The sequence below is a fragment of the Staurois parvus genome, unplaced genomic scaffold (genome assembly GCF_062004578.1).
Source record: "Staurois parvus isolate SC_StPar_1 unplaced genomic scaffold, SC_StPar_1.0 ptg000287l, whole genome shotgun sequence".
Classification (NCBI taxonomy): Eukaryota; Metazoa; Chordata; class Amphibia; order Anura; family Ranidae; genus Staurois; species Staurois parvus.
Genome location: NW_028318083.1, coordinates 10,082,213 through 10,108,952, shown reverse-complemented (window position 1 = coordinate 10,108,952; position 26,740 = coordinate 10,082,213). Strand labels below are relative to the sequence as shown.

General features: G+C 41.7%; 1 protein-coding gene across 2 annotated transcripts in view; it reads left to right on the top strand.

The window, feature by feature from the left end:
* CARMIL1 (capping protein regulator and myosin 1 linker 1) overlaps nt 1–26,740 on the top strand; it is a 401,711-nt gene that overhangs the window by 9,354 nt on the left and 365,617 nt on the right. For both annotated transcript variants that reach the window (XM_089682230.1, XM_089682229.1), the window contains exon 2: nt 8,500–8,597. In XM_089682230.1, coding sequence (XP_089538356.1) covers nt 8,500–8,597 — 98 coding nt within the window. The remainder of the gene's footprint in view (nt 1–8,499; nt 8,598–26,740) is intronic.

Here is a 26,740-nt window from a genome sequence, read left to right as displayed (position 1 = left end):
CAGGCAGGTGGTGCCGTGGCTGAGATTCGAAACCAATGACCCTTGTACTGCCAGGCGGAAGTGTTAACCATTTCGCCACTGTGCTGCCCGGTTTATCCTTGGTCAAAAGCAGGTAACTGCATAGTGTGAATGGGTCCTTAATATTCCTAAAATGCTGTGATCACTGTAGGTCAGCAGCTATTGGCAGTAGAGATGTCATTATCACCAATGCTGCTAAAGTTTTTTGTGCTGCATAGGTGCTTCCCTTGATATTTCTGATTCTGTCGGAGTGGAAGCAGAAGGGTTTACAATGACTTTTTTTTTTTTCTTTCCAAGTGTTTTAAAAATGATCTGATATGTCCTCCGTTTACAGTAGTGCAATTTCTCCTGTGTTTGACATTGTACTGCCTTGTATGAATGGAAATCACATTTTTGGTGTAGCTTAGTGCATTTTAGCCCTATAGATTCTAATGGGAGCACATGAAAAGCGCATGTACAAGCAGTTTTGGTGCATTTTTGGCACAGTTTTGTGTTTGATAACCAGTCTCCTCCAAAAAAAAAAGAAGTTTAAAAAGGCATTAAAAATACACAAAACGCACTGAAAAGCGCATGATTATGCAGCAGCACTTGTGTGATTCTAAGCTAAAAGTCCAGCCTCTTGGGTAATTTGGTGCTGTATAGAACTTTTTTTGACAAATGTGAGCTCCTGCAGCCAGTTGAGTCTTAGCCTACCCTGGTGCATTACAACGAAAACATATAATTTTTCGGTAATCTCTACACCAGCCTTTCTCAAGCAGGGTTCTGCTCCTTCAGATATTGCTAGGGGTTCCATGAGCAGTGATGGATTGCTTTCCTATCTGATGGTGCTCACATAGCTCTTGCAGCAGCATCACTCAGTAGATCTACTGGAATTTTTAAATGCAATATTATAATTTTTTATTTATTTGCTATATATCTTTTCCATGAAAGTAGAGTTACCTTTGCCAACCTTAGGCTGAATGCTAATATAGACATTCATAGGTTCAGCACATTATCTTCTAGGTTTCTCCAATTCTTCAGTTAGGATGTTGGCACTTTGGCATCTCACTATAGGCCCATCAATTTGAAAGGTAGCATCATTGAGAAGTGGGACAATACAGGAGTGGTTGGACCTAGGTGCATAACAGAGTGATCCAGGGTTTGGGGATTTTGGGTTACTCTAAAATATAAATTAAGGTATGTGGTGTCTATGCTAATATTCTAGGATGTAAAACGCCTCAAGCATACATATTTAAAAATAAAATTATACACTTCTCTTTTCATATCTGCTTTTTATATATTTTGGCAGATTTCCAAAAGCAAAACCTGTTTACTGGAATTAAATGAATGGTGTGTTAATACCCAACCTGCAGCTGTGGGGCTACATGCAGCCCTTTGATACTTGTTGGGTGGCTCTTGGACTCCCAACAGTCTGTAGTGACAATGGAAGCCTTGATTTGTAAAGTGGTAATAGTGGGGGGGGGGGGGGCTCTACTAGCCTAGTCTAATCTGCTCCGAGTCTCTCGTTATCTTCTGTGGAATATCCCTAGTCTCCAATCAGTCCTCCAGTGCAGTTTCTTTGACAACCATTTCCTCTAGCATGTCTGCAGTCTGACAGTCATATAAACATTATATGTGCCCCTTTTTGATGTCTGGGCTGGATTTGAGGCCTCCTATATCTTGCAAGTTGACAAACACTGGTCCAAAGCTTTAAAAGCCTGTATTTCGACCTCCTGCTGCACTGGGTTCTCCTATACGATGATACCCTTTTGTGTCAAGCAGTTTTTAGTTAAAACTAATGCTGGAATCCGCTATCCATTTGCATGGCTTCTGGTTTATGTGCAAAGCTACTCTTCAACTGCACAGACCACTGCAGTAGAGAAAGAAGAGATAGTTTAATGTATCCTGAGTTATAAAGAACCCTTTGGCTGCTCTCAATGTTGCCTGCGCCCACTTCTCCTTACACTTCTCTTACGGATTTTGGCCACAAATGTCCAGAAGTGGCTAGTTGAGTTCTTAAATAATAAAGGCAGACGTATCACAATTTTTAAATATTGTAGCTTAATGTTGCCTCCTTTTTAACCATGCTGTCTTAGGCAATGGTCCATGAGTCACAAGAGGAGAATTCAGCACTTGGACAGGCATCCAACATCAATTATCCTTTATTGAAAAAACCTGTATACTAGCTGTAAAACAGCCAATGCATTTTGGCCATCAGGTCTTGGTCATGGCTGACCCATGAGTGCCTTGATGATTAATACAGCCCTGGACATAAGCCTTTCCATATACACTCACTGGCCACTTTATTACTGTAGGTACACCAGGTCAATTGCTAGGTAACACAAATTGCTAATCAGCCAATCACATGGCAACAACTTAATGCATTTAGGCATCTAGATGTGTTGAAGACGACTTGCTGAAGTTCAAACCGAGCATCAGAATGGGGACAAAAAGGGGATTTAAGTGGCTTTGAACTTGGAATGGTTGTTGGTGCCAGACGAGCTGGTCTGAGTATTCCAAAAACTGCTGATTACTGAGATTTTCACGTACAACCATCTGTAGGGTTTACACAGAATGGTTTGAAAAAGAGAAAATATCCAGTGAGTGGCAGATGGGCTACAGCAGCAGAAGACCACACTGGGTGCAACTCCTGAGTGCTAAGAACAGAAAACAGAGGCTACAATTCACAAAGGGTCACCAAGATTGGACAATAGAAAATTGGAAAAACGTTTCCTGGTCTGATGAGTCTCGATTTCAGCTGTGACATTTGGATGGCAGGGTCACAAGTTGGCATAAACCACATGAAAGCATGGATCCATTCTGCCTTGTATCAATAGTTCAGGCTGGTGGTGGTGGTGTAATGGTGTCGGGGATATTTTCTTTGCACACTTTCGACCCCTTAGTATAAATTGAGCATCATACAGTTAGGTCCATATATATTTGGACACAGGCACAATTTTAGCTTTTTTCAGATATTTACCAAAAGATATTCAAGCTATAGTTTATATCAGGGTGGATTTGATTTAAATCACTAGTCAGTAAGGCTTGATTTAAATCCTAGTTTTCTACGTAAAGACTAATTCTTGCTGGTATAACTTTAATATGCAAGTAGATGAAGATTTTTAGAATAACAACTTTTCATATTAGTTTTTTTATCCCCAGTTTAATATATTTGGACAACTTTTCTGTTGTACTTAGGAAGGAGAAAAATAATCATTACCTTAATAAAACAATTTAAATAGATTTAATCAACTGAAACAATAACATTCCAGCATATGTTATTTGCGTAAACAAACATCCATGTTTAACTAATTTGGCTAAACAAAATATATATATTTTAAGAAACTTAGACTGTCAGCCCCTTGCTCCTCACACTTAGGGCTCGTTCACACTTGGCTGTTTTACCAACGCTTGCCAAACGCCCCTATAGCGTTTAGCAAACGTTGGTCCGGCGTTTGCGGAGCGTTTTTAACGCTTGGCAAGCGTTCCGCAAACGCCGCATGCACGGTTTAGCGGAGGTTGCTAGGCGTTTGCCGAGTGTTAATAACGCCCCACAAACGCCTATAATGCAGTTTGAGTGGTGTTACCGCTCCGCAAACGCCCCACAACCGCGTCGCAAACGCCGGCCGGGCGTTTGCGGAGCGACACCATAGATGAGAATAGGAGGCTTCAACGCCTCCTGACTCGACCAGAGGCGTCCGTTTTGCCACGACGCAACGCAAATGCTCCTGTTAGAGCAGCACCATGTGCTGTAATGTGCAGAATTGGCAGAGGCGTTTGGGAAGCGGTAAAAACGCTTCCCAAACACCTCTCTGCCGCCTGCACACAACGCTAGTGTGAACGTAGCCTTAGTTTCACTTTTCTTCTTGTGCAGATCTATTCCACTCCAAACAATCAGAAAAATATTGTTTTTATTCTATTCACTGAACTTCTTGAAGCTTAGCAGTGAAGGGGTTGATTCTGTATTCATAGGTTTGTAGAAGTTAGGATTAAGGTCTTTTTCTTAACTCTGTTCATGTTATAACATTTTTGCTGTGAAGAGGCATGTGATCTCCGCTGAGTCAAATTCAGTTTTGATAACTGCAAAGTAAACCAAGCATCTGTGATAATATCTTGTAGGCAGAGAAACTGCCCAATAATCTTACAAAAACCTCTGGAAGAGCATGACATTGTGAATGGATTCATGGAATTTATTTACCAAAAAAATTAAACATATACAGCCTTTTTCTACATAATTAAAAAAGGAATCTTTATTTCATGATGGAATAACCTTTGGATGGTAATACATTTTCCTCAAAAAGCATTTTATTTTAAAAAATCCGATTTAAATAAAAAAAATCCGATTTTTAAATTAAAAAAATATCAATTTTTTTTTTTTTTTTTTATCATTGATTTTTATCCACCCTGGTTTATATAATGGATATGGGCTGAAAGTGCACACTCTCAGGTTTAAGTTGAGTGGCATGTACATCCAAATTGGAGGAAGGGTTTAGGAATTACAGCTCTTAAGAGTAGCCATCCCCCTCTTTTAAGGGACCAAAAGTAATTGGACAATAGAATCAAAAGCTGTTTCGTGGCCAGGTGTGGGCTGCTTTTTTTGTTATTTCTTCATCAATTAAGCAGGTAAAAGGTCTGGAGTTAATTCTAAGTGTGGTATTTGCATTTGGAATCTATTGCTGTGAACCTACATCATGCGTTCAAAGGAGCTGTCCATGCAAGTGAAACAAGCCATTGTAAGGCTTCAAAAATTAAACAAATCCATCAGAGAGATAGCAGCAACATTAGGAGTGGCTAAATCAACAGTTTGGTACATTCTGAGGAAAGAAGAATGCACTGGTGAGCTCAGCAACATAAAAATGCAAGGACGTCCCCGGAAGACAACAGTGGTGGATGATCGCAGGATCCTCTCTATGGTACAGAAAAACCCATTCACAACATCCAGACAAGTGAAGGACACTCTCCAGGAGGTGGGCGTATCATTGTCAAAGTCTACAATCAAGAGAAGATTTCACGAGTGCAAATACAGAGGGTTCACCACAAGGTGCAAACCATTCATAAGCCTGAAGAATAGAAAAGCCAGATTAGACTTTGACAAAAAACATCTAAAAAAGCCAGACCAGTTCTGGAAAAGCTATCTTTGGACGGATGAAACTAATTAATCTGCACCAGAATACGGGAAGAAAAGTGTGGAGAAGGCTTGGAACAGCTCATGATCCAAAGCACAAAAAGTCTTCTGTAAAACATGGTGGAGGCAGTGTGATGACCTGGGCATGCATGGCTTCCAGTGGCACTGGGTCATTGGTGTTTTATTGATGATGTGACAGAAGACAGAAGCAGCTGGGTGAATTCTGCAGTGTTTAGAGATATACTGTCAGCCCAGATTCAGCCAAATGCAGCAAAGTTGATTGGATGGCACTTCACAGTACAGCTGGACAATGACCCAAAAGCAACCCAGAAGCTTTTGAAGGAAAAGAAGTGGAATATTCTGCAATGACCGAGTCAATCACCTGATCTCAACCCAATTGAGCATGCATTTTACTTGCTGAAGGCAAAACTAAAGGCAGAAAGACCCACAAACAAAGAACGACTGAAGACAGCTGCAATTAGAGCCTGGCAAAGCATCAGAAAGGTAGAGACCCATTCTTTGTCAATGTCCATGGGTTCCAGACTTCAGGCAGTCATTGCCAGTAAAGGATTCTCAAGAAAATATTAAAAATGAACATTTTATTTTTGATTCTATTCATTTGTCCATTTATTTTTGGTCCCTTGAAAAAGGGGGGATGGCTACTTTTAAATGCTGTAATTCCTAAACCCTTGCTTCAATTTGGATGTATATGCCCTCAAATTGAACCTGAGAGTGTGCACTTTCAGCCCATATCCAATATACCGTATTTGCCGGCGTATAAGATGACTTTTTACCCCTTGAAAATCTTCTCAAAAGTCGGGGGTCGTCTTATACGCCGGTATACGGCATACTGACTCTTTTTAGGGGGGCGGTGCCGCCGCCCCCCCTTCCAACGGAAGGGACACTAAGTACAGGGGTGGGCAGGGGCTGTTTCTTACCTGGCTCCGGTCCCACGACGATCCGGTCCAGGGAGCGCGGCTGCTCCTTCAGTTCGGCCACTGGATGTTCGCGCGTTTGCTCGGCTCCGCCTCCTCACCGGTGATTGGCCGCCAGAACTGTAGCTCAGGAAAGGCACACAGGCGGCCAATCACCGGTGAGGGGGCGGAGCCGAGCGGCCCCACGAAAATCGAGTGCAGGAGCAGCAGGTAAGTGTTCAGTGTAGAGGTGCTGCTGCAACCACATATGCTGGCTGCAGCAGCACCATACTAGAACAGGGTCAGCAAGTGTAATTGGTGTCAGTGGGAGGAATAGTGCCCCATCATTGGTGTCACTGATACCAATGATGGAGCACTATTCCTCCCACTGACACCAACGATGGGGCACTATCCCCCCCCCCACTGACACCAACGATGGGGCACTATCCCCCCCCCCACTGACACCAACGATGGGGCACTATCCCCCCCCCCCCACACTGACACCAATGATGGGGCACTATCCCCCCCCCCCCCACTGACACCAATGATGGGGCACTATCCCCCCCCCCCCCCCGACACCAATGATGGGGCACTATTCCACCCCCCACTGACACCAATGATGGGGCACTATTCCACCCCCCACTGACACCAATGATGGGGCACTATTCCACCCCCCACTGACACCAATGATGGGGCACTATTCCACCCCCCACTGACACCAATGATGGGGCACTATTCCACCCCCCACTGACACCAATGATGGGGCACTATTCCACCCCCACTGACACCAATGATGGGACATTATTCCTCCCACTGACACCAATGATGGGGCACTATTTCTCCCCACTGATACTAATTATGGGGCACTATTCCCCCCACTGATACTAATGATGGGGCACTATTCCCCCCACTGATACTAATGATGGGGCACTATTCCCCCCACTGATACCAATGATGGGGCACTATTCCTCCCACTGATACCAATGATGGGACACTATTCCCCCCACTGATACCAGTGATGGGGCACTATTCCCGCCACTGATACCAGTGATGGGGCACCTATTCCCCCCACTGATACCAATGATGGGGCACTATTCCTGCCACTGATACCAATGATGGGGCACCTATTCCCCCCACTGATACCAATGATGGGGCACTATTCCTGCCACTGATACCAATGATGGGGCACCTATTCCCCCCACTGATACTAATGATGGGGCACTATTCCTGCCACTAATGCCAATGATGGGGCACTATTCCTGCCACTAATGCCAATGATGGGGCACTATTCCTGCCACTAATACCAATGATGGAGCACTATTCCTCCCACTGACACCGATGATGGGGCACTATTCCTCCCACTGGTGTGCATTGGAAGAGGGGTAGTCTTATACGGCGAGTATAGCCCAAACACTACATTTTAGCAGGAAAAGTAGGGGGTCGTCTTATACGCCGGCAAATACGGTATAACTATAGTTGAATAAATTATGCGAAATACCTGAAAAAAATCTAAAATTGGGCCTGTGTCCAAATATATATATATATATATATATATATATATATATATATATATATATATGGACCTAACTGTACAACTGCCATGGCCTACCTGAATATTGTTGCTGACCATGTCCATCCCTTTATGACTACAGTGTACCCATCTTCTGATGGCTACTTCCAGCAGGATAATGCACTATGTCACAAAGCTCAAATCATCTCAAACTGGTTTCTTGAACATGACAATGAGTTCATGATAATGGTTTCCACAGTCCCCAGATCTCAATCCAATAGAGCACCTTTTGGGATGTAGTGGAGCGGGAGATTTGCATCATGGATGTGCAGCTGACAAATCTGCAGCAACTGTGTAATGCTATCATGATGCTCATGTCAATATGGACCAAAATCTCTGAGGAATGCTTCCAACACCTTGTTGAATCTCTGCCATGCAGAATTAAAAGATATATATGGTATTTATTTAAACTCATACTTACCTAAGTGGATGCAGCATCGGTCCGATCCGCTATCTGTCTCCTGCCAGCTCCAAGTGCGTCTGCTCTCCCAAAAGAGCTTTGGCTGTACTTCTCCTTTTTAAGGCAGTAATGAAAGCAAAAGGGGGTCCAACCTGGTACTAGCTAGGTGTAACTAATAAAGTGGCCAGTCAGTGTGAGTGTATAATATAAAATATAATTTTTATGCTCTAGGCATTGAGGTATATTTTACTACATTTGAGTCACAAATGTATCGAATTGCAACTACACTGTATTAAAACACATAGATATATTATACTGCAAGACCATAAGAATGACCTCCAAAATGTTGAACTTCTAAGTGTTCTTGCTGTGTTCCTCAAAATGCTGCAGATTTACAGTACCTCCTAAAAGCTCTTCACTGTTCATAATAAAATATTTCTGAGATTTCTGTATTTAAATTAATTCTGTGATTTGTCATCCATTTTAATTTCAGAAAGCATAAGGGATGTCATCGGAAGAAAAATTAAGATTGCTGTGCGGAAGAAGGTGAAATTGGAAGTCAAAGGAGACAAATTTGAGAACAAAGTGCTGGTATGTAAAAACTATTTGTTTAACTTTTGACAAACGTGCTTCACGCATATTAGTGAGACAAAAACATAAGCCGCTCTTTTTGATGCAGTGGGTGTTCAGTCCAAAAACTCTCCAATTTGATATTTAAATCTAATTGAGACTCCAAAGTCCAAGTCTTCGCCAAAAATTGCTGTGGCAGGTGAGCAGGCATAAAAACTGATGTTCAGAGATATTAAAAAAAAGATTAGTGTGTGATTCAGTCAGCATCTGTCCATAAATGAAACATTTTAGAATCAAACATTCATAGTTACATAGTTAGTCTGGCTGAAAAAGACAAAAGTTTAACCATATTAAAAAAAAAAAAGTTTTATAATCCTACACCCACAGTTGATCCAAAGGAAGGCAAAAAAAAACAACAAAGCATGATCCTATTTGCTCCTGCAGGGGTAAAAAATTCCTTCCTGATCCCCCGAGAAGCAATCGGATATTCCCTGGATCAACTTTACCTATAAATGTTAGTAACCCGTTGTATTATGTGTATCTAAGAATTCAGGCCTTTTTTTAAAGCAGTCCACTGAGCTGGCCAGAACCAACCTTGAGGGAGTCTATTCCACATTTTCACAGCTCTTACTGTGAAGAAACCTTTCCGTGTTTGGAGATTAAATTTCTTTTCCTCCCAGATGTAAAAGGTGCCCCCTTGTTCTCTGTGATGACTTCAGGGTGAATAGCTCTACACCGAGTTCACTATATGAACCACTGATGTATTTATACATGTTGATCATATCCCCCCTTAATCTCTTCTTCTCAAGAGAGAATAAATTCAGTTCTTCTAATCTTTCCTCATAGCTGAGCTCTTCCATACCTCTTAACAGTTTGGTTGCCATTCTCTGTACTTTCTCCAGTTCCCCAATGTTCTTTTTGTGAATTGGTGCCCAAAATTGAACTGCATATTCCAGATGAGGTATTACTAATGATTTGTACAGGGGTAATATGATATCTCTCTCTCTCTGGAGTCTATACCTCTTTTAATACAAGAGAGGATTTTGCTCGCTTTCTTTTCTTTTTTTCTAAAGTAAGTTCCTCTGGCATTGCTCCTGGTATCCATATACCTGATAAACCATAGAATTATAAATAAGTAACTCATAATCTAGTCCACTGTTGCAAAGTGTAGTGATGACAGTAACCAACCAGAATCCATGTTGTACTACTCTAATGCCAGTAAATTGCATACATTCTGTTGTTTGGTTTGTGTAATTTAGTCCTCGCACTGTATATTAGATAAGCCACTCTTTGGTGGTCCTGCAGTGTAGAAGTTGAACTTGCAACCACAGGACATTTTGGCCTACTTGCTCAACTCTAAATTCCAGCTAGGCTTCTAATTACATCAGTAATGCATCTCATTAAAGATAATTTTGGGAGGGGAAGAGGTGTTGCAGTGGTTCATGGTAAATAATAAGCCAGAGGCTAAAAATATTTTTTAGCACACCAACATTTTTTTTTCCTTGTTTAATGAGTTGAAAGGGTTTGTTATTAAAATGATCACAAATGTAATTGTGCTCTCCTGACTGTGGTGTTAACTATTTGTGTCATCACATTTTCATACGATGAATCTCTGTAAGTGTGCCAGCAAGCTGATCAGGCCATTTTCAGACAAAAGGCCTTTTTTGCACAGTTCAGTAGAGGTTATCAACTGCATGACGTTGAATGGAAATAAAAACATAACCAGATATACTGTGGCATCAGAAATGTACAAATATATACAGTATATCTACTAAAGGCCTTCTTGGCTTGTCTTAGTGGTACACCGAGGAAGACTAAGCAAATCCACATGGTTTGCTCTAAACAATCCAATACAAAAGGATTGCAATTCTTTTCTTTTGATTTATATTATGTTCTGTAAAGTGGATCAGTCATAAAATATTCTGTATGTTACCACTGATAATGTATTCTAAATATGGAAGTTTACCAGTTATTCATTTCATCTTCTGTCCTCCCTCAAGGTTGGTGCTATGTTTGTTTAGGCGATATTCAAGGTATCTACCACTAATGCAGGCCATACATGGGTCAAATTCCGAAATTCTAAAGAAGTTTTCTTTAGAAGATGGGAAATTTTGGTGCGTTTTTGTAATCTGATGATGCCACCATTGATTTTGAAATTGGACCAAACAAGCCTTTAATTTCATATCATGTTGCTACAGAAAAGAATTTTTTTGGCCAAGAATTTTCTTTTCTTTCCAGGTCACAGCTCATGCTCATATCTTTTTCAATTACATTTCTCGCACGATTCTCCTATCATTGATTAGAAATTCGTTAATTTTTCAAAACATTTCCAACATGCCCGATCACTCGAATTTGATGGTCGCTCAAAAATCAGCCGTTGCTGTAGCCCACTAAAGGTGCGAAATTGTATGGCTGGCTTTAGACTACGGTACTTGCCCATAGGTGACACAGTCACGCTAATCAGTCTTTGCAGTTGTTTTTAGTTATGTACACAAATGTTGTGCAGTAATATACAAAATTCTTGAGCGTAAGGTGAGAATAATTCTATTTCATTATTCAACATTTAGAAAATTCAGTAAATACAATAAATGAAATACAGTAGATCTACTCTTTATAGGAAATTTAGTAAATTGGAGGGGTTTCCACATATGGTTGGCTGTATATTGTAAATTTGTTTCGTGTTCACCCTTGCCGTAAAAGAAGTTTGGCCCAAGCTCTTTTGGCCATACTTCTCTTCAGGGTCACAGTAGTTCCTAAACTTAGTTCCACTAAAACTAGCTGTTGGCTGATGCCATAGAGCCAGTCCAGGCTCTGCAGGGATCCCAATAGGGATCCCAGATGCCTGAGGGCCAACTGGCTCCCAGTCTGTGTGCTACTGAGGGCCTGAGCCAGTTGCCCCCTCCACAGCCTGGTGCTCAAATGAGCGCTGGAGGGGCAGAGCAGAGAGCCAGAGACTAGCAGTCACTGCTGTCCACTCAGTGAAGATCAAGGACTGAGGTCATGTGATTGCTAGGTTCTCAGTCTTGGGGCCGGTGAGGGACAACTGCAACATTGGATCGATGCTTTAGTCATATAAGTGAATATGTGTGTGTGTGTTTGTTTTTTCCTTTTTTTTTTTTCCCTCACTTTTCCTCCTTTTTAAAAAAATAAATAAAAAAATACCATACATCAGAGGGAGATGAATTGGGTGGACTTCACAGGCAGGCTAAACAAATATTTGTGGGACTAAAAGAAAATTGTAACTGCGTATACACATATATTTAAGTTCATTTTTTGTATCTCCTATGGGAGGCCATAGTTTCTACTTTAAAAAAATCATCCGTACTCTTGAGTTACACGTGCATGTAGTTCCTCAAGGTACTTGAGTTGCAGCTTGTGCCAGGTCTTTCTTACCAAACTTCCATTTGAGGTGGTCTTACTTTTTCTTTCTCTGCAAGCAATGCCAGACTGGCTTGATAATGTGAAGATAAGGACTTCGTGGGAACATACTGTTTCATGATTCCCTGGTCTGCTTTTTGCTGCAGATAGGTGTTCCTTTTTTTTTTTTTTTTTTTTTATGATTTTGACAATGTGTTTGGGGTCTTTGTCAAGCTGCAGATTAAAGCATGGCCAATCAGATGCCTTCCTGGTACTATTGCACAATGGATAGGAATATGACTGCAGTTCTTGGCAATGAGGTGCCATGAAACTTAATCAAATCACAAACACCGTTTTGTGAAAATACAGCCTCAGACCTTCTGGGAACCTTTACTGTTCTTCTCTGTTGCCTGCTGACATTCATCTATAAACCATTCTTCAGCCCTTTTCTAGTTAGAATGCTTATTTTTAGAATCAAGATGTCTAATTTTTGTCCTTTTCAGTTCAGGGCATCTATTATGTGTTCTTCACACCAATCCTGTATTTGCACATAGGTGAGTTGTTTGTCTCTATTTCCACATTGGAGAAGTGACTTTTAGTTGCAAGTCTTCCATAAAGACCACTTCTGCAAAAACTTCTCTGGACTGTAGATGGGTGCAGCATGGTACATTTGGTCTAGTGGTGCTGGACAAGCTTGATATGTATGTCGTATGTTGCATTTTGTTTCCACAGCAAACTACTGTATTTTCTGTCCTCAAACTTGTCCATTTGTTTATGCTTCTGCAGAAGAGCTGACTTTTACATAGTACTGTGTATGTATAGAAGGAAAGCGAATGCAATGGGATAAAAATGTAATGACACAGTATGAACGAAGGACTTTTTTGTGTATTTGTTACATTTGTGCCCAGCCTGGGTTTTTTGATGCTTTCCCAGTAGTTCTGTTTTGTTTCTGAAAGTCCATATACACAATACATTCCATTGCAAAATTTGTAAGAAGTGCTGCTTGGTGGTTGCCTATAGCTTGGGGCAAAGAATTGCTGACATTTCTGTGTATATGGGGAACTGGAGCATGAAGTAATGTCTCTGTGCTACCTGTGACTATGTTTACTTTATAATGAATCATTCCCAACTAGGAAAGCACAGTGAAAGTTTCTTTTTACAGGAAGTTAGTAATTCTTAGTCACAATGATTGTTGGCTAATCTTTTATTCCAACCTCCCCCTTTTTTTTTTTTTTTTTATATGCTCCGCAGTGGCACATTCTTTTCCATTCTAATAGTTTAGTTGACTTGACATTTTATAGGTAAATACCTGACAGGAGTTACTTAAAGGCAAACATTGGCCAAGTAAAAGGTAGGGTTTTGCTATTTAAAGAGGACCTGCTGAAATAGCTAAATAGGAAAAATAGTAACCATTTCACCCACTTTCTCTGTAATCTGAGACCTGGAATATATGCAGTACATGACCCTCAAAAATGCTGAGATTATAGAGAGGTATGATAGATGTCCATTTCAGATTGAAATGACACTTTTGTGTTGTTCCTATGCTGGGATCATATATTTGCCTTTAATGCATGCACATTAATGGTTGTTGCTTTAAGCATTTTGCACAATTTTCTTCAAAAATGTATTTATTTGTAATGTAGCACCCTGTGTTGCACGGTAGTGTGTTACTGAGTGTTGTGATCCGCATCACAACACTTCAAATGTTTTTGGGACTGTTCGCATTATTTCGTCCCTGGCTTCTGATGTAAGTTCATTGTATACTAGACTCCAATTGGTTAGTGTCATTGGAGACTTAGCTGACTTTGATACTCCTTATGAAAAAGTGAACATCTACTTCTTTGCCCAACTAATAAAATTCATAATACAGTACTAATAACAATGTACAAAGCCATCCACAACTCTGCCCTCAGCTACATCACCAACCTGGTCTCAAAATCTCAACCAAACCGCTTTCTTCGATCCTCCCAAGACATTCTCCCATGCTCACCTCCAGGACTTCTCCCGAGCTTCTCCCATCCTACGGAACTCCCTACCCCAATCTGTCCAACTATCTCCTACTCTATCCACTTTTTTGGCGATCCCAAAAAACCCTTCTCTTTTAAAGAAGCCTATCTTGCTTCTAACTAGTGAACTGCTTTTTTATTTCCTCCATCTGCTCACCCCCCACAGCTATTACCTTTTTTGTATCAATCAACCTTTCCTCTTAGATTGTAAGCTCTAACAAGCAGGGCCCTCTGTTTCCTCTTGTATCAAATTGTATTGTAACTGTAATGTCTACCTTCATTTTGTAAAGTGCAGCACAAACAGTTGGCGCTATATAATTCCTTTATTATAATATATTGTAGTTTTACCTATCCTTAGATGAGGTGGCTGCATTGGTTTACTTTTTTCAGGCTTACCACATTTTCTGTAAGTGCAGAAAATACCTGTAGATCCTGATAAGATGTTACAAGGACACAAGATTTCTGTGTACAGAACTGAAATCATAATGTTTAATCAAGCTAACTTTTATTAACAACACAATACCTCCTCATGTAATGGAGGTGAGGGGAAAGGTAGGTGTTTGTAGTCCAGATCAGTATAGCAACCTAGACAACACTGCTTCACCATAGATACAGTGGAGTGATTTAAAGTGGTTATAGATCCTTACATATACCCTGTGAAGTGAATGGCCTCTGGTGATACAAAGAGATTAAATCAATCCTCCTACATGTATACACACAGTAAAGAGCAGGGGTGCTCAACCTTCTGAAGAGTGATACTGTAGCTGCTGACCTTTTTAATACAACGGTCCAGCAATGTCCTCACCCCAGGCGCCCACCCTGGCGCTGCCATTTTAACTAGAGAAAACTTGCAGTGAAGCCTTGCAGCTTCAAAGCTAGTTCCCTACTGCGCATGCATGAAGTGTGCTGCACTTTGTGAATTGGCCGCAGTCTTCTGGGACCCGTAAAGTGACCCAGAACGCTTTGGGGCTTTGGTGGGGGGGCGAACATCCAGTTTGGATCGCCACTGCGCCACTTTTATGGGGGAGCGGGTACGTGTCAAAACCAGGTACCTGCTCCCCCATAAAAGTGCCAAATGTGGCAGTGGAGGAGGGGAGGGGGCAGACAAGCGGAACTTCTCCTTTTTAGATGAACGTCCGTTTAAGTGATTTGTTCACTGGTTTCGGACCACAATGAAATAAAATTGTTCAGAACTTCGAATTTTGTTATTTTGCATAGCATTATGAACTTTTTCCTCCTGCAGTCGCCAAATGCCGGTGGGAGGGAGAAGAAGAGAAGACAGATTTCAGCAGTTGAAGGAGTTAAATTGAGAGGATGAGTTCCTGTATATGCTGCCCCTCCAGAATGTGACAGGGAGACCGCAAGGCCCCCTGGAGCATAAGGCGGGGCCTCTGTTGCAATCCCTGACTCTAAACAAGTGGTTGGGGGTATGTGGCAAATACAGGTCTCAACTCTGGGGTTTTACCAACCCTATATGGATACTTTTACATTGATATATGAGGGCACCTCCAGCTTTCCTGTGAGTTGGCTGCGCTTTGGTTTTAGACTTCTATTAAATCTTGCATGTGTGCTGTACTTTCTGAATGCAGACGTTTGGTGCACTTTCAGAAAATGAACCAAACCTGCAGGATATAATAGAAGTCTGTGGCTCAATGCAGCTAACCCACAAGAAAGCCGCAGGTGCACTGCAATGCACCTACGGATCAGTATGAAAACAGCCCAAAGAACCTATTATTATTATTATTATTATTATTATTATTATTATTATACAGGATTTATATATAAATGCTAATTTGCCTATTGCAAATGGACAGTGTATTTGATGTTTAATACAATATAGACCTTTTCCTCTTCCAGCTTCTGCTGACATCACTGTCCAGGCTGTTAGAAAGGTCCTAGGTGAAGTGCACGTGGTATCGGACTTGGTATGGAACAGGAGCCGGCGTTACAGAGGAAACATTTTTTGCTTTTTGCGGCTCCTGCTCCCCCCAGCCGCTTGCCTCCTCTGCTGCAAGCACCATTTCAATGTACTCTGATGCTCTGGGATGGTGGGTCAGCAACCCGTTGATCACGATCTGGGCTTCTTGACCTGCCATCCCAGAGCATGAGGTCGCGGGCTACATTGGAGGGTTCCGTGGCTCACAGATTGAGCACCCCTGCTATAGAGGGATATAATTTCTTCATATTTCATGTCTGAGATTTAAAACCACTTTAAGTGTTGTCAACCCAGTCTAGAAAGTGCGTTATTTGTAGAATTAAGGAAAAAAGCCTTAGGATGGAAACTAATGCAGCTACCACATCTAAAGACATGTAAGTGGCAATATATTACATTTTTTTGTTTTTTTTGGCTTAGATCCACTTTAACTGAGCAAACCTGGATTGGTTAATCCGTGTTACATTAAATAATTGTGTTATTTGGGCAGTGAGGAAGAGAGGCAGAACTGTGCATTGTAATAATTCTTAGATTCTTTCTTTATATAACACTAAATACCAAATTCTGTTAATCAATGTTCATCGAATCCTGCTGTGAACGTTCTATTTAGGATGTATTATCCAGAAACCAAATAGAACGAATAATAGAAAATTTTGAGTGAAGTAGAAGTGTGAAGGTTTACAAACTAGTTTTCATAGAAATGTGGCATGATGGAAGCAGACATTTGCTGCACTTTCCATATATTATTTTGCTCCAATACCACCAATACAACATTTAGTATCATCTGAACATGTGCAATTCAATGTGCCGTGCTAAAATGAGGGAAAATCCCCTACTTAATAGTCAGTATGCATCAGAAACAAATTCATCACATGTGCGGCATACTAATTTAAAGCCGTCAAATGAATGCGATTTACCGAACTACTTCAGTATTAGTACAACGTATGTGGCAAATGAATCGGGGAATGTCTGCTTCCACAACACGACAACCATATTTTGTGTTTAAAGGAAAACCTGAATATTTAGCTTATCCTAGTGAGTTCAGCTTTTGAATTCGCATATTGCTGGACTGCATGACACAGAGGGAGTGGTGATAATTAGATTTAAAAAATTTCAAATTCCTTTTTTCCTGAGACTGGAAAGATAATAGTGGCAGGGAGTATATAAATGAATATTTGCAGGCTTGCTCAGACAAGCAGATTTAACTCATTGTAACAGATTACACGTGTCAGGTCTTGGCCAGAATGCACATGCAAGTAAAAGGAGACAAAATACTTAAGGCTTCATGGCCATTGATTGTAACTTCTATGTCCATGTGTCAGTTACTATGTTCTTATTAGAAAATACAAATACAAAGCAGGAAAGTTGTACGTGCATTTTTATGTCTGTGACGGCTAATGCATAATGAATAAAGGAATGATCCCATGAGTTTACATTGTGTGCTTTAATTGTGGAATACTGTGTTAGAATGCAACTAATGCAGCTGTTAATAGAATAAATGCAGAACAAATTTGAGTAATTCAAACTGAGTATAAGATGGGCAAAATGCATTAGCAAAAAATTACCTTCAGTGAAAAGCACGTCAGAATGATAAGTAGCTCCATTGATTTATAAACCGCTAAAATGTTCTATACATTTTTTTTCTCCCCCTGTATGTGAGCTTCCCTCCTGCTTAACCTCCCAATTAGTCAGTAAGGCTTCCCATTACTGGGATATGTCCAAAGCAAGGCCGGAAGGGACAGGGCCAAACTTATGTTCAGTGGTGTCACTAGGGTTGGTGTCACCTGTTGTGGTAGAACATGTTGTCACTCCTTTCAGTTATAATTCTCCTGCAGCCCTCTTCCCCCACAATTATTGAAGGGGGGGCTGCAGGGAAATTATAATTACCCTCCCCTACACCTCTCCCCCGGCTGCCATCGTTCGGCTAGTAAAGAATGTCCTGTTACCAGGACAACTGGGGAGCGCGTGCCGCATAATGGCATAACTACGTCCAAGAGGAGGAGCGAGCTGGAATTGTCCAGCTATGAGGGGAGGCAGAGTGGACAGATCACCAACCATTCATGTTCTCCCGCCTCAGAGGTTACTGCCCCTCCTCCGATGCTGTCACCTTATTCCAGTCGTAGCCCAGAAACCTGATGCTGCAGGAACACCTAGGAGATCCCTCCCCACACATGGCAGGACAGGAAGTAAGGAGAAATCTCTCCACTGGGGCAAAATCTACCCAGTGTGCTGTCTATTGGTGATGATGGAAGTTGTGGACAATGTATATGATGAAATACACATGCTGGACTGGAGTCAGGGCCCCTCACACACACACACATATACATACAAGGGGCCTATATGTATATTCTACTTAATGGTATCACTTGGGTTCAATGCCACTGCTTAGGATGGACGGAACAGGAAAAGAATTGCTTAGCACTTCAGCAGACTATACAGCATATCTGGATCTAAGTGATCAGAATTTCATGGATGACCTGTTAGTCACAATGCATCAGACAAAGCTAAATAACGAATAAATAAATTTGTTGTCAGTTAAGGTAAAAAATATAATAATTTGCTTTCACTTCCCTGTTTTATTGAGTAGAGGAACCCCCAAGGATCAGTTTGTCTTCTTCTTGACACACTGCAGAATGATATATCACCTTGTTCTTGATGTAATTTCTTTTCCTTAGTCGGCAGTCAGCATCATACCTACCCTTGAATTCTGATTAGTGACTAAGGGGAAAAGGCTCCAGCGTTAAGCAAGAGTATATTAATACAAGGGGGGTCATTTACTAAAAGTAAATAGGCTGCTTACTTTGTACTTTGCAAGAAAATTTTCACTTAGCTTAATGGTCAAGATGATACTCTGGACAATTAAAAAAAAAATAAAAAAAGAATATATATACAGTTGCAAGAAAAAGTATGTGAACCCCTTGGGATTACGTGGAGTTTTGCATGAATTGGACATAAAATGTGCTCTGAACGTCATCTAAGTCACAACAATAGAAGAACACAGTCTGCTGAACATAATACTACACAAACATTAGATGTTGCCATGGTTTAATTGCACATAACATGTAAACATTCACAGTGCAGGAAGGAAAAAGTATGTGAGGCCCTAGCTTAATGACTTCTCCCAGAGCTAATTGGAGCCAGGAGTGAGCCAACATTGACTCCAATCAGTGTGATGATATTGGATGTGTTGCTGACAGCTGTCCTGCCCTTAAAAAACACACACCTGTTTTGGGTTTACTGGTTTCAAAAAGCACTGTCTGATGTGAACCATGCCTCGCAGAAAAGAGCTCCCAGAAGACCTACGATCAAGAATTGTTGACTTGCATGAAGCTGGAAAGGGTTACAAAAGTATCTCCTTGAGCCTTGATGTTCATGTGTCCACGGTAAGACAGACTGTCTACAAATGGAGAAAGTTTAGCACTGTTGCTACTCTCCCTAGGCGTGGTCGTCCTGTAAAAATGACTGCAAGAGCACAGCGCAGAATGCTGCATGAGGTAAAGAAGAATCCCAGAGTGTCAGCTAAACACCTACAGAAATCTCTGGCACATGCTAACATTTTTGTTGACACATCTACAATAAGGAAAACTTTAAACAAGAATGGAGTACATGGGAGGACACCACGGAGGAAGCCATTGCTGTCCAAAAAGAATATTGCAGCACGTTTGAAGTTTGCAAAAGAGCACCTGGATGTTCCACAGCACTACTGGCAAAATATACTGTGGACAGATGAAACCAAGATTGAGTTGTTTGGGAAGAACACACAACACTATGTGTGGAGAAAAAAAGGCACAGCACACCAACATCAAAACCTCATCCCCACTGTGAAACATGGCGGAGGGAGCATCATGGTTTGGGGCTGCTTTGCTGCCTCAGGGCCTGGACGGATTGTTGTCATTGATGGGAAAATGAATTCCAGAGTTTATCAAGACATTTTGCAGGAAAACGTAGGACCATCTGTCCGCCAACTGAAGCTCCGCAGAGGATGGGTGATGCAACAGGACAATGACCCAAAGCATACAAGTAATTCAACAAAACAATGGCTGCAACAGCACAGAATACGCCTTCTGGAGTGGCCCAGTCAGAGTCCTGACCTCAACCAGATTGAAATGCTGTGGCATGACCTTAAGAGAGCGATTCACACCAGACATCCCAAGAATATTGCTACACTGAAACAGTTTTGTGAAGAGGAGTGGTCCAAAATGACTCCAGATCGTTGTGCAGGTCTGATCTGCAACTACAGGAAACGTTTGGTTGAAGTTATTGCTGCCAAAGGAGGGTCAACCAGTTATTAAGTCCAAAGGTTCACATACCTTTTCCTCCCTGCACTGTGAATTTTTACATGTTATGTGCAATTAAACCATGGCAACATCTAATGTTTGTGTAGTATTATGTTCAGCAGACTGTGTTCTTCTACTGTTGTGACTTAGATGACGTTCAGAGCACATTTTATGCCCAATTCATGCAAAACTCCACGTAATCCCAAGGGGTTCACATACTTTTTCTTGCAACTGTATATATGTGTGTATATATGTGTATATATATATATATATATCTTTTCCAGTGGGGCTGTGCATGTAGAGGCCTAGGGGGATAAAAAAAAAATTCCTTACCCGATCCTCCACTCCTCCCTGCAGTTATTCCAGTCCTTACAGCTTCGTCTCTAGGATCCTGCATAGTCCTGCTTTGGGAGTGATAGTGCCGAGGTGCAGTCCACCGCCAGAGCATGGGCGAGTGCCATCGTGTAACTAAAAGAGCTTCTCCTCTCCCCTAGACAAATCAATAATCATTTTTTCTTTTTTTGTTGCCCAGAGTTGGGCTTAAAGCTCAGTTGACTTTCACCATCCAATCATATGCAAGCAAATATACTATGTTTTAAAATTTTCCTTGTATGTGATTGGGTAATTTTTTGCAAAGTTAACTTTCACCACATTTTCTAGTGGGAAAGGAAAAAATCTCTTGTAGAATGAAAATTTCTTTGCAAAGTGAACCACCTATTTGTCTAGTAAATCAACCCCAAGGTGTAAAAGTCCAAAGTTAATATCAAATGGCTTAGCATACTTTTTTCTTCTTTGCAGAAGGAGGTAGCATCAGCAGAGAACTCAGCTGATTTATACGGGAATTAATTGTGCTATACTGACCTGTTGGGAACAATAAATATTCCAATGTTTTTCCTCCACTAATACCTAAAATAGGGTGTGTTCTTTTTTTATTGGCTTTCATTAGTTTTTAGCTATTGGCAGGAAAGTGACAAAATAAAGTTTCATTAAGTGTGTTTAATCCTTAAAACATGTAAGCATGTACAATGACCTCACACCCACACCCTGTGAATGTGGCCAGGGGCACTAGAGATAATATACTCAGTGGTGTCGCTATGGGGGCAGACCTGCCAGAGGGGTGACACCATCCCATCCGTGTTAGCGCAGCACTAATTGGCGGCTGCTCTATCCTGCTCCCGCTGTCACACCGCTGCAGCAGGAGAGAGCACTGTGGCAGGCTAGGAGGAAAGCCTTGCTGGATCTAAGCTGGGTACGGGTGTGCCCATACCTGTGGAGAGGGAGAGTGACCGTAAACTCCGGACAGGAGAAGTGGCAGTGGTTCAGCTTAAATTCTCTCTCTCTCTCTCTCTTCTCTCTCTCTCTCTCTCTCTCTCTCTCTCGTCATAGCAGTGATCCTTCATCATACAGCAGATAACGCTGGATCGCTCGAACATCAGACTGTATGATTACCCACCCCATCTCCTCCACAAACTTCTGTTCTCTCGGCAGCAAAAAATATGGATAGGTAATCATACAGTGCACAGTTCGATGTTAGAGCGACCCAGTGTTATCTACTGTATGATGAAGAGTCGCTGGTATGGCAGTACAGACCGGAAACCTGTAAGATTCAAAGGGAGGGGGGTTGGGAATTGTACTGGGAACACAATGGGGGGGGGGATGAGGTGTAAACAATGTGTGCTTTGATTGAGAATTATGTGGAGGGGTTGTATTGGAAGGAGGTAATGGGGGAAGGTTATGCACTAGGAGTCAGGAGTGGGGATTGGGGGGGATTTGTGTTTGGGAGGGGGGATGGGGAGGATATTTGCATTGAGGGGGTGGAAGAGGGCTTTGTGCTGGGAAGCGATCCGTTAAGTGCCCTGCCAGCAAATACCCCATCCTCTTCTCTGTTGACCACTGTACTGTGCACTGCCCTGCTGACCTTTGTCTGCTGACCCCCTGTACACTGCCCTGTTGACCTTTGTCTGCTTCCCTGTTGACCCCCCTGTCCATTGCCCTGCTGACCTCAGTCCCCTGCCCTGATAAACCTCTGTAAACTGCCCTACAAACTAATGGCCCCTGTGTACTGCCTTTAGAAACTAATGGCCCCTGTACGATGCCCTACAAACTTAATGGCCCCTGTACACTGCCCTGCTGAGCCCTTGTACGCTGCCCTAAGGTCTCTCATACACTGCACTGCTGACCTTGCATTCTCTGCCCCCCTAATATTTTTACTGCGTCCCCCACACCTGACAGGCTAGATCCAGCCCTGGGGGGGGGGGGCAGTAAAACATGGTGTGGGGGGAAAGGGGGGGTAGGAGTGACACCATGTTTTACTGCACCAGGTGACACCAACCTTAGTGATGCCACTGAATACACTCTTTAACGCCTAAGGTAGAGTTAAATTATTCGATTATAAAGAATGTATGCACTTGAAAAAGAGAGAATTACAATGAAACAAGAACAGCAAGACTGCTGTCTCTCATCCTCCATTGTTGCACAAAATTTCAAAGTTATCTGTGGGTAGACTCATGTAAATAATAATAAATCATTATCATCAAGTGTGTATGTATAATATCTATAGTCTACAGACAAAAAGTCCAACTCCACTAATAACTGATCCTTAGCTTTGGGTGTGCACCTGTAGGCTAAAGTACCTGTTGAATTCCTAAAGGCAAAGCATTTGGATTGGGTCAGTGTATTTTAAAGTACATCTATGGTCAAAATGCAAAACCATAAATTCATTTCCACATTGAATTTCCATTTGTTCTAGCTAGCTCCTATTATTTTGAATGATCTTGAAATCTGTAAATGTACATTTTGAAGAATCCCAATGGATTTATTTTATTTTGCTTTAATGAAGTGACATATATATTTAGTATGCCTTTTTAAAAATGCACTGCTGTGTCACTCATTTCACAGAGCCTACCTTCTGAACTACAACTATACTGCACACGTCCTGAAAAGTTTGAGGCACAGTCCGTGCAGAAAACCCCCACGTGTCACATCGTTGCTGCTTGCAGGCAGCAAAGTTACATGGGATATATAGTCCTTTAGAAATAGAAAACAAAGACCAATAACACTTTGATTGGGTCACATGAGAGGTTACAAGTTAGGACAAATGCAGTACAACAAAACAATTTATTGATAGGAATTTTTTTTTTAAAATTTTACGACTCTCTACTAAATTTAAAATGACAACATTGTCATCAGAAAATGCCACTTAGCAGCCAGAGCACTTACACCATATCCTCATCTTATATGTAGCTTAAAGCAACCCCCTAAGATCCTGTGGCACCATTACTCAGACTGGGAAGAACATCTCCAAAGATCAAGGGGTAATTATATGGCCTTTAATTAATGAGGTTTTTACCTCATTAAGACACAGTGTTCATGGCATCACTGTTGAGGTAACACCTTCCCAAATATTTAGCATCATGAGTTCCACCCTTAGGTAGCCATCATGACATTTGGAGATGTAGCTCATAGATGAATACACACCGTTCATGCAATAGGGCCCAGAGTGAAAGCAGTGACCAGCTGCATAGTTTAAAACAGGCTTAGCAGAGTAATGAGCTGGTAAAATCAAGACCACAAAGCATACTTGGTGACACTCAGCTAAATGACACCGAAAATGCACAGTTTGTAATGCAGCCATGGTAAGCGAGGCTGGGTTGTAGATCAGGAATGAAGATTCAGTGTATCATACCAGAGTTGACAGCTCCATCTTGCCACACTTGCATGCTGGTTTAGCTGTCAAGGACCGGCGTCCAGTTTCTGTAGAGTGATGTGGCCAGTGTTTAGGTATTATGATGCTGTCTAGTGTCTTACCTGGTCCTCAACCAAGGGGTCCCAGATTCTCCATTACCTTCAGGATTATTCTTGGGTTATTGGGTGGGTTATTAGTTGTGCCTTCCTTGGTAAGGATGATCAAGGGACTGCAAGGATCGGATAGGGGAGCTGGACATGTACGACGTAAATAGAAAGCAGCTAGGAAGACACCACAAAGCATGCAGGGAATCCAGGAATTTGTTCAAAGATATCGCCGGCAGATAGGCATCCCTCACAAATTTAGATTATTATTTTTTATGTTCTAGTAAATTGATATTGGATTCTAAAAAATTGATTATTTGCAATGCTGATGTTATAAAAGGAAAGTGCATGATGTGACTTTAGAGCTCTTTAATTTTTTTTTATGAAGTATAGAGGCGTATAATTTTTTTTTTTGTTTAATGTGCTTTTATTAAATGTTTATTTTACAAATGGACGTGTGAAATGGTACATCCTTCACACTTCATCTAAACAAATATACTGGGCTTTCTAATAGGAGAGTCCCACACTGTCTGCTTATTTGACATCCTGTGTGTGAGTGGCCAATCCAGGTGGTCCCATTTCTTCTAGGATAAAGGAAGGAATGTGTCAATCTATATACTGCTTCTCTTGCCTTGAACTTGCCACCCGATGATTGCAAAAAAGTGTGTGTGTGTGTGTGTGTGTGTGTGGTACAGGGCGGACTGACTATTCAGGCACTGCCCAAGGGCCCAAGGTCAGTAGGGGGCCCCATGAGATGCCCCTAGTACCTTTTCATAGGCTTTTGTTGGGTGTGGGTGAGGACACAGGCCCCATGATCCCCTATTGCCCGGGGGACCCATGAGTTGTCAGTCCACCCCTGGTGTGGTATAATGATGGGATCACACTCTCTAATTACTGGATTCACCAAATTATATTTTTACTCTTCATCAAAGATTATCTATAAATGTAGCAAAACGCCATAAATGGAATAATGATAGCCACGACAGCTGAGTTGAGCTGGGGAATCCTACAGATACCTCAGTACTGGAGTCAGTGTTAATCAGGTATTTACAGTACCTAAGTAATATTCAATGCTCCTTACTTCTTGAGGTGGTCCTGTCTGTTGCTTGCAATATGAATTCCTAAAGCGCACATGGTTATCCAGGACCCTTCTGCCTGACACCCGGTTGAGATGGCATACCCCTCTGGTTGCTTTCATAGACCTGTATGACCACTGAGCAGCTTGACTGATTACTAACATTATAGCAACCTCAACATTAGTATTGGTCTTCTTGAGGCATATGAGAAATAAACCAACTGAATTGAACTTGAGCAGTGGCGGACTAACCATTTGAAACTCCGGCACTGCCCGAGGGCCCGGGGTCAGTAGTGGGGCCCCATGAGATGCCCCTGGTACATTTTTTTTTTTTTTCGTAGGCTTTTTTGAGTTTGGGCAAGGACACGGGCCCCATGATCCCCTATTGGCCGGGGGCCCCATGAGGCGTCAGTCTGCCCCTGAACTTGAGTCTTGAATTTGAACACAATTTTTTTTATACAAGGTGGATTCCCTTGGAGGTCATTGCACCTTGGGTTATATTCCTCATATGCAGGTGATGGATGGCAAAAAGTGTTCCACAAAAACTGTAACACTTTGTTACGTCTCACTGCATCTCAACTGCTATCTGCAATGTTTTGAACTGTAAAAACTCTTTACCAAGCCAGGTGAATATTCAGTGTGTAAGCAGACTAGAAAACACTGTAAGTCACACCATGTACCTACCGCTTGAATTGGACTGCATTGCTTTTCATAGCCCCAATGAAAGAAAAAGGCAAAGTGCCTTGTTTTTCCTTGTCCCAGTTCATACAAATATGCTGTGTTGGTGTATGCTGGATGAAAATGGAATATACTACATCTAAACTCAGCGCAAAGCATAACAATGTATTAAGAAAAAAAAAACTATATGTCGTTTTGGAGAGGGGGGAGTACACAACTCACAAAAAAAATATACATCACAGTATGTGCAAAAATGCACAACAATGAACTTGGTGAGCACGTCATTGTATAAACACTGTGGTTTCATTGGGCTCTTATATGATACATTCTGACTGTTCTGGTGTTGCATTAGCACACTTTAAAATGTGTTTCAGCCCATTCATTGTTGAATGTCACTGTCCAGTGTTTTTTGCATGTTTAACATGCATTGCATTAAAGTCTACGTTTAATGATAGAATAAATCAGCACAAGCAACATAACTTACTGTCAGCAGGATGTGCCCCTTGTGCTGCTGGCTCCTCTACTAGCTGAAATTCTCCGCCATTGATCCTCCCTCTTACCCCACTACTATTTCAGATTAATTACAAATCAGACAAAGCACATGCTTTACCTACATGGCCTCACGCACACTGGACGTTGGGGGTGCCTGGCATTTCTTTTTTTGGCCTATAATTGCCCCTGCATGTTAGACTGTCCATGAGCACAGGCGTTTAGGGGCTTTTAGAGACAGGAAAAAAACCCACTACAAGCTCCATTCTGGCTAATGAAATTAATTTATGCCCAAGTGCTTAACGTGCCTAGTGCATTTAGACACATTTACTTCCATTTACATACATGTCGAAATTTATTCTGCCAAAACGCTGCCAATCCTGGACATACTGGCAGTGGGGTTTTTTTCTGGCTCTGAACGCCCCTTAAACACCTATGTGTGCATGGACACACAGTCTAACATGCAGGGGCATTTAGAGTCAGAAAAAAAATGACAGACATTCCTAACAGCAGCGTTTAAAAAATGTCCCTTGTGCGTGAGGTCTTAGGCTCCATGTACA